The sequence below is a fragment of the Tachyglossus aculeatus genome, chromosome 2 (genome assembly GCF_015852505.1).
Source record: "Tachyglossus aculeatus isolate mTacAcu1 chromosome 2, mTacAcu1.pri, whole genome shotgun sequence".
Lineage (NCBI taxonomy): Eukaryota > Metazoa > Chordata > Mammalia > Monotremata > Tachyglossidae > Tachyglossus > Tachyglossus aculeatus.
The window spans coordinates 55,270,125-55,286,132 of record NC_052067.1 but is presented as its reverse complement, the minus strand read 5'-3'; the positions used below and the strand labels follow the sequence as shown (position 1 = coordinate 55,286,132).

Here is a 16,008-nt window from a genome sequence, read left to right as displayed (position 1 = left end):
ACAGGAGAACTGAGGTGAAGTGGAGTGACTTACCCAAGGTGACGCAGCAGACAAGTGGCATATTCTGGATTAGAACCCAGGTCCTCTGACTCTTGGGCCCGTGCTCTGTCCACCAAACCACTGTGTTTGTTAGCTGCAACCCAGACTGCTCCATAGGGCCAGTTCCCAAAGGAGATTTTCTCTGTATTTCAGGGGCCTGGAGAAGGTACCAGGGCCCGAGAGCTCAAAGGCCGAAGCTTTTGCCAATTTCTGGTTTTCTCCTCCTACCTTTTCTGCTTCACCCACCTCAACCTTTCTCTCTTTCCCTCCCCATGAACCCAGAGGAGTGCATGCACTGCAGTGGCGAAAATTACCAAGGTAAAATCTCTACCACCAAGTCTGGGTACAAGTGCCAAGCCTGGAATTCTCAGCTGCCGCATTCTCACGGATACATACCTCACAAGTAAGTGTTGCTTACCACACTGAGCACTTGGTAGAGGAGGGAAAGTGACTTATGGAACCCCTTCTTTTACTCCACGTTGCTGCTCTTGAGCGAGGTGTCCATACCTGCTGTTTCAAGTTCCTTCGCCTTCAATTCTCTCCTTGACCCGTTCCAATCTGGCTTCCTTCTCCTTCATTCCACAGAAACCGCCCTCTCAAAGGGCACCAGTGATCTCCTTCTTGCCAAATCCGATGGCCTCGACTCCATCCTAATCCTTCTCAACCTCTCAGCTGTGTTCCATACGGTGGACCATCCCCTTCTCCTAGAATCATCATCCAACTTTGACTTCACTGACACTGTCCTCTCCTGGTTCTCCTTCTATCTTTCTGTCTGCTCCTTCTCAGTCTCTTTCACAGGCTCCTCCTCTGCCTCCCCCTTCTATTCCCCTCTACTCCCACTCCTTTGAAGAACTCATTCACTCACATGGCTTCAACTACCACCTCTCGGTGGATGCTACCCAAATCTACATCTCCGGCCCTGATCTCTCTCCCTCTCTGCAGTCTCACATTTCCTCCTGCCATCACTACTTGGATGTCCCGCCATCACTTCAAACATAACATTGCCTAAAACACAACTCCTTATCTTCCCACCCAAACCTGTCATTCCCCTGACTTTCCCTTTTTGTCTTACAAGCTCATAACTTTGGCATTATCCTTGACCTGTTATCCTTGATGCCTCTCTCTCATTCAACCCACACATTCAATCCATCACTAAATCCTGTCGGTTCCACATTCACAACATCGCTCCATCCAAACTGCAACACGTTAAGCCAATCACTTATCCTATCACGCTTTGATTATGGCTGACATCTCTGCCTCTCCCCACACCAGTTCATACTTTACTCTGCTGCCCGGATCTTTTTCTATAGAAAAGTTCAGCTTGGCGCAGTGGAAAGAGCTCGGGCTTTGGAGTCAGAGGTCATGGGTTCAAATCCCGGCTCCACCAATTGGCAGCTGTGTGACTTTGGGCAAGTCACTTCACTTCTCTGGGCCTCAATGACTGCATCTGTAAAATGGGGATTAAGACTGTGAGCTCCCCTCCATGGGTCAAGCTGATCAACTTGTAACCTCCCCAGTACTTAATACAGTTCTTTGCACTTAGTAAGTGCTTAGTAAATGCCATCATTATTATTATTATTCAGGCCCCATTCTTCAGAAATCTCCAGTGGTTGCCCAGCCACCTCTGCATCAAACAGAAACTCCTTACCACTGGCTTTGAAGAGCTCGATCACCTTGCCTCCTTCTACCTCACTTCGCTACTCTCCTACTGCAGCCCAGCCTATGCACTTTGTTCTTCTCATATCAACCGTCTCAATGTACCTTGGCCTTTTCTAACTCACCACTGACCTCTTGCTCACATCCTGCCTCTGGCCTGGAATGCCCTCCCTCTTCATATCCAACGGACGATGACTCCCCTCACCTTGAAAGCCTTATTGAAAACACATCTCCTCCAAGAGGCCTTTTCTTCCACTCCTTTTTGCATCACCCTGACTAGCTACCTTTATTCATCCCCCCAACACTAGTGTCCATATCTGTAATTTTATTTATATTAATATCCATCTCCCCTCTAGACTGTGAGCAGTGAATGCGTCTGTTGTACTGTCCTACTGTACTCTGCCACACTCAAGACAACGCTCTGCACACAGTAAATGCTCGATAAATATGATGGCCTGACTGCTCTGTGTAAATTGGAGAGAGGCAAGTTTTTCACCTAGAAATAGAAGAGTTTCTTGGCACGCCTGAGAAGAAATGAATTCTGATAAGAGTGAATGGAAGTTTTTGATCCTTGGTGAACTCATTCGCTCCCATGGCATCAACTATCATCTCTATGTTGATGATACCCAAATCTACATCCCTGCCCCTGCTCGCTTTCCCTCCTTCCAGGCTCGTATCTCCTCCTGCCTTCAGGACATCTCCATATGGATGTCTGCCCACCATCTAAAACTCAATATGTCCAAGACTGAGCTCCTTATCTTCCCTCCCAAACCCTGTCCTCTCCCTGACTTTCCCATCACTGTAGACAGCACTACCATCCTTCCCATCTCACAAGACTGCAACCTTGGTGTCCTCCTCGACTCCGCTGTCTCGTTCACCCCACATATCCGATCCGTCACCAAAACCTGCCGGTCTCACCTCCGTAATATCGCCAAGATCCGCCCTTTCCTCTCCATCCAAACCGCTACCTTGCTGGTTCAATCTCTCGTCCTATCCCGACTGGATGACTGCATCGGCCTCCTCTCTGATCTCTCATCCTCCTGTCTCTCCTCACTTTAGTCTATATTTCACTCTGCTGCCTGGATTATCTTTGTACAGAAATGCTCTGGGCACGTTACTCCCCTCCTCAAAAATCTCCAGTGGTTGCCTATCAACCTACGAATCAAGCAAAAACTTCTCACTCTCGGCTTCAAGGCTCTCCATCCATCACCTCGCCCCCTCCTACCTCACCTCCCTTCTCTCCTTCTCCAGCCCAGCCCACACCCTCCACTCCTTTGCCACTAATCTCCTCACCGTGCCTCGTTCTCGCCTGTCCCGCCGCCGACCCCCAGCCCACGTCCCTCCCCTGGCCTGGAATGCCCTCCCTCTGCCCATCCACCAAGCTAGCTCTCTTCCTCCCTTCAAAGCCCTCCTGAGAGCTCCCCTCCTCCAGAAGGCCTTCCCAGACTGAGCCCCCTTTTTCCTCTCCTCCTCCCCATCCCCCCCGCCCTACCTCCTTCCCCTCCCCACAGCACTTGTATATATTTGTATGGATTTATTACTCTATTTGTTTTACTAGTACATATTTACCATTCTATTTATTTTGTTAATGATGTGAATATCTTTGACACCTGTCTACATGTTTTGTTTTGTTGTCCGTCTCCCCCTTCTAGACTGTGAGTCGGTTGTTGAGTAGGGACCGTCTCTATATAAGTTGCCGACTTGTCCTTCCCAGGAGTTTAGTACGGTGCTCTGCACACAGTAAGTGCTCAATAAATACGATTAAATGAATGAATGAATGATCCAATGAAATCCTTCCCCTCCACGCAGGTTTCCCAACAAGAACCTGAAGATGAATTACTGCCGGAATCCTGACGGGGAGCCTCGCCCATGGTGTTTCACCACCAGTGAGAACAAGCGCTGGGATTTCTGTGACATTCCCCGCTGCAGTAAGTGCCACTCGATCCTTGGGGTCTGGACAGCTATTGTGCCCAAGCAATGCTCTGCACATAGACAATAAATCATATTCAATAAATATGATTGAATGAATGATAATAATAATAACTGTGGGACTTGTTCAGTGCTTACTATGTGCCAGGCACTGTACTAAGTGCTGGGGTGGATTCAAGCACATCGGGTTGGACACAGTCCCTGTCCCACTTGGGGCTCACAGTCTCAATCCCTGTTTTACAGATGAGGTAAGTGAGGCACATAGTAAGTACTCAATAAATACGATGGGATGAATGAGCAGTACTGTGGGATTTGTTAAGCGGTTTTTCTTTTTAAATGGTATTTGCTAAGTACTTACTATGTGCCTGGCACTGTTCTAAGCACTAATCAGGTTGTACACAGTCCATGTGTCACGTGGGGCTCACAGTCTTAACCCCCATTTTACAGATGAGGTAAGGCACAGAGAAGTGAAGTGACCTACCCAAGGTCACACAGGTAGAGCCAGGATTAGAACCCAGGTCCTTCCGGCCCCCAGGTCCTTGCTCTTTCCATTGGGCCGTGGTGCTTCTCTCAATTTGTTGTTGTTGTTTTAATGGCATTTATTAAGCGCTTACTATGTGCAAAGCACTGTCCTAAGCACTGGGGAGGTTACAAGGTGATCAGGTTGTCCCACATGGGGCTCACAGTCTTCACCCCCATTTTACAGGTGAGGTAACTGAGGCACAGAGAAGTGAAGTGACTTGCCCAAAGTCACACGGCTGACAAGTGGCAGAGCTGGCAGAGTTGTTGCCAGTGTGAGCCAGGAGAGCTCTAGTGCTTTATCCACTAAGCCATGATGCTCCCAAATGCTGTTCAAGTGCTCCTTTAAGCCATAAGCTCTTCATGGGCAGGGAATGTGTCAGCTAATTCTGTTTCATTGTACTCTCCCACAGCTTAGAACAGTACTTTGCACTTAGTAAGCGCTCAATAAATACCACTGATTGAGGCAACGTGGCTCAGTGGAAAGAGCACGGGCTTTGGAGTCAGAGGTCACGGGTTCAAATCCCGGCTCCGCCACTTGTCGGCTGTGTGACCTTGGGCGAGTCACTTAACTTGTTGTTTATTTTAGTTCTCAACTAGCGTAAGCCAGGAGAGTCCTAGTGGAGACAAAATATTTTTGGAGATCAGTGATTCCCTAATATGAGCGCCCTTGCCGAATTACAGGTGTGGGAGGCGGCAGAGGCTGATGCTTTTTCCATACCGCTGGCCTACATCTTTAAGGAATGTGTGTTGATTCCTTCCTCTTCCTAAAGCTACCCCACCTCCACACCCTGGCCGGACGTACCAGTGCCTGGTCGGGAAAGGAGACACGTACAGAGGAAAAATAGCCGTCACGGCTTCTGGAAAGACCTGTCAACGCTGGAGTGAGCAGACTCCCCACAAGCATTCCAGGACCCCGGAAAACTTCCCCTGCAAGTACGTTGAGGGTTGGGGTTCCCCAGAGGCAATGAAAGAGGGAGAAAACCGCATTCCAGGCCTAATTCCTTAAACCCAGCCTTAATCCCGAGAAGCAGAACGGGGCTGGGAGTCAGAAGGTCCTGGGTGCTAATCCTGATCTACCACAGGCCTGCCGTGTGGCCTTGGCCAAGTCACTGCACATCTCTGGGCCTCAGTTACCTCAGCTGCAAAATGGGGATTAAGAGTGTCAATCCAATGTGGGACAGAACTGTGGCCAACCCGCTTAACTTATATCTGCCCCAGCGCTTAGAACAGCCCTTGGCACATAGTGAGCACTTAACAAGTACCAATATGATCATTATTATGATTACTTCCCCTTCCTCCTCCTCCAGCTCATTGCGAGAAGCAGCGTGGCTCAGTGGAAAAGAGCCCGGGCTTTGGAGTCAGAGGTCATAGGTTCAAATCCCAGCTCTGCCAAGCTGTGTGACCTTGGGCAAGTTACTTAACTTCTCTATGCCTCAGTTCCCTCATCTGTACAATGGGGATGAAGACTGTGAGCCCCCCGTGGGACAACCTGATCACCTTGTCACCTCTCCAGCGCTTAGAACAGCGCTTTGCACATAGTAAGCGCTTAATAAATGCCATCATTATTATTATTATTATCAATGGCATTTCTTGAACGCTCACTGGGAGCAGAGCACTGTACTAAGCACTTGGGAGAGCACAATACGGCAGAGTTGGCAGATACTTCTCATGCCCACTGTAGGTTTGCGGTCCAGAGGGGGAGACAGACGTAAATACAAATAATATCAACAGAATTGAGAAACACTTTTCCATTCTGTCATGTCTGTCTCCCCCTCTAGATTGTGAGCTCCTTGAGGGCAGGGATTGGGTCCACTAACTCTATTACAAAATCCCCAGTGCTCGGCATAGTGCTGTGCACACAGTAAGCGCTCAGTAAGTACCACTGATTGATTATACCCGTGCCGAGGCCTTCGGACCGGAAAGCTGATACAAAACGGAGATGCTGTGGCTGAAACTCTGCCACCCTGAGCTCTCTGACCTTTGCCAGCCTGAACTCTGTTCCCTCCGCTTTCCCTCTTGCCAATGCAACTCAATAGATCAATCAGGCAATTCATCAATGATCTTTAGGGAGTGTTTACTGCAAGTAAAGCACTGTACTAAGCTCTTGGGAGAACATAAATACAATAGAGGTGGATGACACAATCCTCTCCTCAAGGAGCTTACAGACTAGAGGGGGAGACAGACATTAAAATAAACCTAGAGCATCTATAACTGTGTCTTTCAACGACAGAAGAAGCTCATTTCACTCAGGGTTCCCAGGCTGCCCTCCCTGGAGGGTATTTTAGACTAATTCTTTGATTAAAACCCCCCAAAAGTTTCTCATTAGCCTGAGAAGCTCTTTCCTCCTTCCAGCCCCCATACCTGAGTGGCTGCTCTCAATCAATCAATAGTATTGATTGAGCATGTCCTGTGTGCAGAGCTTACAGTCTGCAGGGAGAAACAGAGATTGATATAAATAAATGACAGATTTGGACAGTGGTGCTGTGGGGCTGAAGGAGGTGTGAATAAAGGGAGGCAATCAAAGCTCGAGGACGATGCAGAAGGGAGTGGGAGAATAATAATAATAATAATAATGATGGCATTTGTTAAGCGCTTACTATGTGCGAAGCACTGTTCTAAGGAGAAGAGGAAATGCTCCCCACAGCACCTGTATATATGTTTGTACGTATTTATTACTCTATTTTATTTGTACATATTTATTCTATTTATTTTATTTTGTTGTCTGTCTCCCCCTTCTAGACTGTGAGCCCGCTGTTGGGTAGGGACTCTCTGTATGTTGCCAACTTGTACTTCCCAAGCGCTTAGGACAGTGCTCCGCACACAGTAAGCACTCAATAAATACAATTGAATGAATGAATGGGAGCTTAGGTGGGGAAGGCCTTTTAGAGGAGATGTGATTTTAACAAGGCTTCGCAAGTAGGGAGAGTCTGTCGGATCAATCCATCAGTCGTATTGACTGTGCAGAGCTCCATACCGTGATCTGGGGAGAGTCCAGCGTGACACAGCTGGTGGAAGCTTTCCCTGCCCATGACGGATTTACAGTCTTGGGGGAGTTTACAATGTAGATATACGAAGGGGAAGCGGATCCAGGCCAGAAACAGGATGCTGGAGAGGGGTCAGCGGCAAACTAGAGGAGAAGCTGCCCCACTCCCGCCCTGTCTGGCAAGCCTATTCGGTCATAGGTATTTATCGAGCGCTTGCTGTGTGCAAAGCACTGTACTAAGCATCTTAAGCAACTGTTTCCCTTGCAGGGGTTTGGAAGAAAACTACTGCCGTAACCCGGACGGAGAGTCTGCCCCTTGGTGCTATACCACGGACAGTGACGTGCGCATGGAGCACTGCAATGTGCCTCGCTGCGGAGCCCAGGCCCCCACGGAACAGCCAGGTGAACCCCCTCACCCCTGCACCTCTCCCCCGACCAAAGCGGGGAACCAGTGACTTAAACTCATGAGTTCATTAGTTTCACTCATTCACTGAGAAGCAGCGTGGCTCAGTGGAAAGAGCACGGGCTTTGAAGTCAGAGGTCACGGGTTCAAATCCCAGCTCCGCCAGCTGTCAACGGGGCAAGTCACTTAATAATAATAATAATAATAATGGCTTTTATTAAGCACTTACTATGTTCAAAGCACTGTTCTAAGTTCTGGGGTAGATACAAAGTAATCAAGTTGTCCCACGTGGGGCCCACACACTTAATCCACGTTTTCCAGATGAGGTAACTGAGGCACAGAGAAGTTAGGTGACTTGCCCAGAGTCACGCAGCTGACAAGGGGAAGAGCTGAGCCTCAGTTACCTCACCTGGAAAATGGGGATTAAGACCGTGAGCCCCCTGTGGGGCAACCTGACAGCGTGGCTGGAGAAGCAGCGTGGCTCAGTAGGAAAGAGCCCAGGCTTTGCAGTCAGAGGTCATGGGTTCAAATCCCGGCTCTGCCACTTGTCAGCTGTGTGACTTTGGGCAAGTCACTTCACTTCTCTGTGCCTCAGTTACCTCATCTGTAAAATGGGGATGAAGACTGTGAGCCCCCGTGGGACAACCTGATCACCTTGTAACCTCCCCAGCGCTTAGAACAGTGCTTTGCACATAATAAGCGTGTAATAAATGCCATTATTATTATTGTAACCTCCCCAGCACTTAGAACAGTGCTTTGCACATAGTAAGCGCTTAACAAATGCCATCATCATCATCATTAATTATGGTACACATCGACCATTAAGGTGGACACAGTCCTACTAAGTCCTACTTAGACTAAGTAGGAGGGAGTAAGATTTAATACCCATTTTACAGATGAGGGCACTGAAGCACCGAGACATTAAGTGACTGACCGAAGGTCACCCAACGGGCTAGTGGAGAAGCCAGGATTAATTAATTAATTTAATTTTGGTATTTATTAAGCGCTTACTCTGTGCAAAGCACTGTTCTAAGCACTGGGGAGGATACAAGGTGATCAGGTTGTCCCATGTGGGGCTGTGGGGCAGATGAGGGAACTGAGGCGCAGAGAAGTGAAGGGACTTGCCCAAGGTCACACAGCAGACAAGGAGCAGCGTCGAGATGAGAATTCAAGTCTTTCTGACTCTCGGGCCTGTGGTCTATCCACTAGGCCACACTGCTAATTGGAGTACTACCATGAGCCAAGTTCTCCACTAAAATCTGGGGAAGATACAAGATCATTAATGTGCACTCAGTCCCTCACTCACAGTCCAAGGCTGAGGGAGGACAGTTACTGAACCCTAACTTTACAGATGAGGAAACTGAGGCACAGAGAATTAAGCGACTGGCCAAAGGTCACACAATGTGCAAGCAACAGAGCCAGGATTAGGAACCAAGAACAGAAATGTAGCATGTCCTAGTGGATGGAGCACAGGTCTGGAAGTTATAAGGACCTGAGTTCTAATTCTGGAACCGCCACTTATCTGCCGTGTGTAACCTTGGGCAAGTTCACTCCTCTGGGCCTCAGTAACCTCATCTGTAAAATGGGGATTAAGATCGTAAGCCCCACGTGGGACTCTGTCCAACCTCATTAACCAGGACGCTTAGTACAGCGTCTAACAGCAAGATCCTAACAAATACCATAAAAAAAAAAATGATCAGGCCTTTGCTCTTTCCATCAAGCCACACTGCTGCTCAGAACCAGGGTTTTTATTGGCCCTGGTGTCTTCAGACCTGGTGGTTCATCCCAGATTCCAAGGAGAATTCCCCTCTGCTCTTTCCCAGACCTCTGATGGTGAAGGCATTCCCTAAATGAGACAGTTTTTTGAGAAGTAGCATAGTCCAAAGGAAACAGCACAGCCCTGAGAATCGGGAAAATGCGTTCTCCGTCAGGTTCTGTGACTCACTCGCTGTGCGTCCCTGGGGAAGTCACCTACCTTCTCTGCCCTCCGGTTTCCTCATCTGTAAAATGGGGACTAAAATTAAGTGATTTACCCAAGGTTTCACAGTAAGCAAGTAGTAAAGCGGGACGTGGAACCCAGTTCCCCTGACTCCAGGGCCCAGCCTCCTTCCACTGGGCTACACTGATCGTCAGAAACATCTCCCTTGGCAAGGGAGATGATTTTCTTCTATTTGTCCAGGTTCTAATCCTGGCTCTCCCTGGTGTGTGACCTGGGGCAAGTCACTTAACTCCCTTGTGCCTCAGTTTCCTCTTCCAAAATGGGAATCAAATATCTGCTCTTTTCCCCCTTTAGACTGTAAAGTCTTAGATGGGACAGAACTGTGTTTGATCTGATTATATTATAGCTACCCCAGTTCTTAGCACAGCAAATATCAATCAAACAATGCTGCTGGTTGAGGATTTACTGTGTTCAGAACAATGTACTAAGCATTTGGGAAAGTACTTATACTACTATTATGATTAATCTGCCACCTGACAAGCAACAGAAGCAGTATGGCCTAGTGGATAGAGCACATGCCTGGCAGTCAGAGGGATCTGGGCTCTAATCCCAGCTCTGCCACATGTCTGCTGGGTGACCTTTACTTGTATATATTTGTACAGATTCATTACTCTATTTATTTTACTTGTACGCATTTGCTATTCTATTTATTTTGTTAATGACGTGCATATAGCTATAATTCTATTTATTCTGATGATCTTGACACCTGTCTACATGTTTTGTTTCGTTGTCTGTCTCCCCCTTCTAGCCTGTGAGCCCGCTGTTGGGTAGGGACCGTCTCTATACGTTGCCGACTTGGACTTCCCAAGCGCTTAGTACAGTGCTCTGCGCACAGTAAGCGCTCGATAAATACGATTGAATGAATGGGACACAACCTCTCGGTGCCCCAATTCCCTCATCTGTAAAATGGGGATGAAGACTGTGAGTCCCAAGTGGGACACGGTGTCCAACCTCATTAGCTTGTATCTACCCCAGCGCTTAATACAGTGCCTGGCATATAGTCAGTGCGCAACAGGTACCATTAAAAAAAAAGAACCTGAAATCAATCCAACTGTAGAATCAGTTACCCCCAAAGAGAGTTTTGTCCATTTCCTTAGGCGAGGACCCTATGAGCGCTCTGTAGAAGAGAGCTGTGTCCGTCTGCGTAAGTTAAACCATGCTGCCTGGTTGCTTTTCACAGCAGTTTTGCCCGAGGAGACGCCGGTGGTCGAAGAATGCTACCAGGGTGATGGAAAGAATTACCGCGGAATGTCTTCCACCACCATTTCCGGAAGGAAGTGCCAAGCTTGGTGGTCTATGAGGCCTCACTACCACAATAAGACGCCAATACTGTATCCAGATGCGTATGTCCAAGGCATTTAACGGGCAGAGAAATATTGCGGTGGAGTGGATTCTTGGGGAAAACAAGCAGCTAAATACTCCCTGGGAGGAAGGTTCAGCAGGGTGTCAGGGTCAAGTCCACGGTAGGTGGGAATGAAAGGATGTGGAGGACAACGATACTGAGTTTTGCATCTTTGTGTGCGTGCACACAAACACACACACACGTGCGGACATGCAGAGCCCACATATGGCAATTGCAGATTTTCTCTTTTTGCTGATCATCATCAATCATCATCATCAATGTACTTGGGAGAGTACAATGCATCAGCATTGGTAGATGCCTTCCCTGCCTTCAGTGAGCCTGCAGTCTAGAGGGAGAGAGTGACAGAATTTCAGTGACCATCGTGGTCAATGAAACCAGTGCCAAGGGACTCGGTCCCCTGCACTGAAGGACGGATGGGCCTTGGGTTCTGAGACTTTAGGGCTGAGACGGAGCACTTGGAGTAGCCAGAATGAGCTCTGCAAGGTGATTCCGCCAGACCGATAGCACAGACTGGGCATCCGCATGTGCTAAGTGCTCAATAAATGCCACTGATGGATTCATCGGTGGAACTCAGGGCGCTTCTCCAGTAAACATCTTGGTATGGAGGTAGAGGTTGGTTTAAGGGGACTGTGTTTTCTGAAAGGTAAAACGGGATGTCTCTATGTGTTGCCAATTTGTATTTCCCAAGCGCTTAGTACAGTGCTCTGCACATAGTAAGCGCTCAATAAATACGATTGATGATGATGATGATGGGGATGGAGCTTCCAGAAGGCGGGGTTTAAATGGAGGCAAGACCAATGGCCCAAAATTAGGAGATAAAATTCAAGCACTTAGTACAGTGCTCTGCACACAGTAAGCGCTCAATAAATATGATTTATTGACAAGAAAAGGAAGGCGGAAAGGAGGAGGAAGAGAGGCAAAGAGAGGTGGGGAAAGAGGGGCCAATGCAGAGAGAGGGCTGGAGCAAGGGCAGAGGAGGAGAGGGAAAGAAGTGGAGAAAAAAAAGCCCATCAGATTTTGAGACAGAATGCCCTAAATTAAGATTTTTAGTCACCTGACTGGACACCTTGTCTCAGATTAGTGTGCCCCATCGTTTTATGGGACGCTAAGACTTCTCTCAATACACAGAGCTTTTGTATTTCCAGGGATCTGAGAATGAACTACTGCAGAAATCCAGATGGTGATGATCACCCCTGGTGCTATACCACAGATCCCAGTGTCAGGTGGGAATACTGTAATCTGAAGAAGTGTCCAGCACAAGGACAGAATCCCCAGAGCCCCGAGGATGGGAGTGCCCCCTCCCAACCAGGTAACCGTAAACCTAATTCATCTTCATATTTGACGATAACATCACTGAGGGTGGACTGATTGATTTTTCAGGAAAATGACCCAGGCAGCGGAGGGAAGTATCGACTGGAGTGGGGAAAGAAAGGAGGTGGGGAGGTCAACAAGAAGCCGTAGTTTAAAGCGGGATATGATGAGTGCTTGGATGAGTATGGTAACAATTTTTATGGAAAGGTAAAGGTAGATCTTAGAGATGTTGTGCAGGTAGAATTGACAATATTTTGTGACAGATTAACAGATTGAATGAGAAGCAGTATGGCCCAGTGGAAAAAGCAGGGCACTGAGAGGCAGAGGATTTGGGTTCTAAAATAGGCTACTCCGCATACCTGCTGTGTGGTCTTGGGCAAGTCACTTAAATTGTCTTTGTCTCGGTTCCCTCATCTGCAAAATAGGGATTCAATCCCTGTGCTCCCTCCTACTTAGAATGTGAGCCCCATGTGGGACCTGATTATCTTGTGTCTATCCATAGTAAGAACTTAACACAGTCCACCTGTAGACTGTAAGCCTCAATAAGGCCAAGGAATGTGTCCACTAATTCTTTTGTATTGTGCTCTCCCAAGTGCTCAGTAAGAGTGCAGCGTGGCTTAGTGGAAAGAGCATGGGCTTGGGAGTCTGAGGTCATGGGTTTTAATCCCTGCTCCGCCACTTATCAGCTGTACGGCTTTGGGCAAGTCACTTAACTTCTCTGTGCCTCAGTTACCTCATCTGTAAAATGGGGATTAAGCTTGTGAGCCTCACATGGGACAACCTGATTACCTTCCCCCGTTCTTGGCACATGGTAAATGCTTAACAAACACCATCATCATCATTATTATTATTATAGTGAGTGCTCAATAAATACCACTGATTGATTTTAGAGCTGAGTTGAGGTAGAACTAAGTGACAAAACTTGTACTCCTTGAACAAGGTGCAAGGTAGCCTGTGAGACGGAGGATGAGGGGACTGTCTACAGTGACAGGAAAGTTAGGGAGAGGACACGATTTAGGTGGAAAGAAGAGGAGTTCTGTTTGGGACATGTCAAGTTTGAAGTGTCAGCAGGACATTCGAGTAGAGATGTGCTGGAGGTAGGAGCTCCCTTTTAGACTGTGAGCCCACTGTTGGGTAGGGACTGTCTCTATATGTTGCCAACTTGTACTTCCCAAGCGCTTAGTACAGTGCTCTGCACACAGTAAGCGCTCAATAAATATGATTGATTGATTGATTGAAATGCAAGAGTGCAGAGAAAGAGAGAGAGGCCGGGACTGGTGAGGCGAATTTGAAAACCATCTACATAGAGATGGTAGCCAAAGCCATAGAGGCTAATGATGGAGAATAGATGGCTTGTCTCTTGACTATAAGCTTGTTGTGGGCAGGGAACATGTCATCTCTGTTACACTGTACTCTCCCAAGCACTTAGTACAGTAAAGGCTCAATAAATATGACTAGTAGAAGGGGAACTAGTACTGCACTTTATGGCACTCCCACAGCCAGAGGATGGGAGGCAGAGGAGGAGCTCACAAAAGAGACTGAGAAGGAGCAGCCAGAGAAGCAGGAGAAGACAGTGTCAGTGAAGCAGTGTGGCTCAGTGGAAAGAGCCCGGGCTTTGGAGTCAGAGGTCATGGGTTCAAATCCCAGTTCTGCCAATTGTCAGCTGCGTGACTTTGGGCATGCCACTTAACTTCTCTGTGCCTCAGTTACCTCTGTGAGCCCCCTGTGGGACAACCTGATTGCCTTGTAACCTCCCCAGTGCTTAGAACAATGCTCTGCACAAGGTAAGTGCTTAATAAATGCCATTATTACACAATGGCAGAGGCGGGATTAGAACCCTGGTCTTCTGACTCCTCTGATTCTCTTGTTTCTGCTCTTTCCACTGAGGCACACTAATTCTCCCGGTGTGTGGGTTGGGGTCAGTCTGGACGAGGGTGCGATGCGGGGCTGGGTGATCTGGATCTATAGCAAGAGAGAAGACCAGGGATGTGGTGAGAAGAGTAGGGTAGAAGAGGCCATCGTGAAGTCCCTGGTCCAGAGAGATAGCAGCTTCTGGTCCCTGGTTCTGAGTGACGATAATTTCCAGTCCCTAGTCTAGAGAGACGGCAACTTCTGGTCCCTAGTCCTGAGTGACAGCCGTTTCTCGGTTACGGCAACTTGTGGCCCGTGGTGTGGAGTGACAGTAGTTTCTGGTCCCTGGTCATTTATTCTTTCATTCAATCAATCAATCATTATTGTGATTGGAGCTTATAAGCTCCACTAATCACCGTTATCCACAGTTAATCACAGTTATCCAGTTAATCACAGTTATCCAGTGATAAGCTTATTGTGTGTGGAGCACTGTACTAAGTGCTTCAGATAATACAACAATAAACAGATGCATTCCCTTCCCACAACAAACTTATAGTCCAGAGGAGATGGGCATTAATGTAAATAAACTACAGATATGTACATAAGTTATGGGGCTGGGAGGGGAGATGATAATAATAATAATGGCATTTATTAAGCGCTTACTATGTGCAAAGCACTGTTCTAAGCGCTGGGGAGGTTACAAGGTGATCAGGTTGTCCCACAGGGGGCTCACAGTCTTAATTCCCATTTTACAGATGAGGAAACTGAGGCACAGAGAAGTTCAGTGACTTGTCCAAAATCATACAGCTGACAATTGGCGGAGCTGGCATTTGAACCTCTGACTCCATAGCTCTTTCCACTGAGCCACGCTGCTTCTGAATCAAGGGAGCAAGTCAGGGCGATGCAGAAACACGTGGGAGAAGAGGAAAGGGGGGCTTAGTCCGGGAAGGCCTCTTGGAGGAGATGTGCCTTCAATAACACTTAGAAGTGGGGGAGAGTAACTGTCTGTCAGATGTGAGGGAGGGCATTGCAGGCCAGAGGCAGGATGAGGGCGAGGGGACAGGAGCGTGATAGACAACATCGAGGTAGAGCGAGAAGGTTCGCATTAGAGGAGGAAATTGTGGAGGCTGGGGTGTAATTAGGAGAGTAGCGAGGGAGGGAGATTCCAGTACCTGATGCAGGTTGCCAGCAGCTTCTGGTCCCTGGTCCTGAGTTCTTGTCTCTGGTCCAGAGGGAGGGGGCTTCTGGTCCCTGGTGGAGGTTGCCAGCATCTTCCGGCCCCTGGTCGGGAGTGACAGTGGTTTCTGGTCATTTATTCATTCATTCAATTCATTCAATTGTATTTATTAATTGTATACTATTAATTATATGTTTGGGAAGTATGTACAGATTACACAGATCTGCACAAATTATATGTTTGTACAGATTTATCACTCTATTTTACTTGTACATATTCACTATTCTATTTATTTTGTTAATGATGTGCATTTAGCTTGAATTCTATTTGTTCTGATGACTTGACATGTGTCCACATGTTTTGTTTCAATGTCTGTCTCCCCCTTCTAGACTGTGAGCCCGTTTTTGGGTAGGGACCGTCTCTCTATGTTGCCGACTTGGACTTCCCAAGTGCTTAGGACAGTGCTCTGCACACAGTAAGGGCTCAATAAATACAATTGAATGAATGAATGAATAATAATTAAGGTATTTGTTAAGTGCTTACTTTGTGTTTGGGTAGACACAAGGTAATCAGGTTGTCCCGCGTGGGACTCACAGTCTTAAACTTCATTTGACAGATGAGGTAGCTGAGGCACAATCAATCAATCAATCGTATTTATTGAGTGCTTACTGTGTGCAGAGCACTGTACTAAGCGCTTGGGACGTACAAGTTGGCAACATATAGAGACAGTCCCTACCCAACAGTGGGCACAGAGAAGTGGAGTGGCTTGCCCAAG

The 16,008-nt window shown here is 47.6% G+C and overlaps 1 protein-coding gene across 2 annotated transcripts in view; it reads left to right on the top strand.

Moving 5' to 3' along the window:
• The window catches only part of LOC119946426 (plasminogen-like), a 67,828-nt gene that overhangs the window by 29,361 nt on the left and 22,459 nt on the right, over positions 1-16,008 (top strand). Inside the window, exons 6-11 of one of the 2 annotated variants that reach the window (XM_038767731.1) lie at positions 322-442; positions 3,505-3,623; positions 4,917-5,079; positions 7,398-7,531; positions 10,715-10,874; positions 12,040-12,203. In XM_038767731.1, coding sequence (XP_038623659.1) covers positions 322-442; positions 3,505-3,623; positions 4,917-5,079; positions 7,398-7,531; positions 10,715-10,874; positions 12,040-12,203 — 861 coding nt within the window. Of the gene's footprint in view, positions 1-321; positions 443-3,504; positions 3,624-4,916; positions 5,080-7,397; positions 7,532-10,711; positions 10,875-12,039; positions 12,204-16,008 lie in introns of both variants that reach the window. The other variant, XM_038767723.1, reaches the window with a different exon arrangement.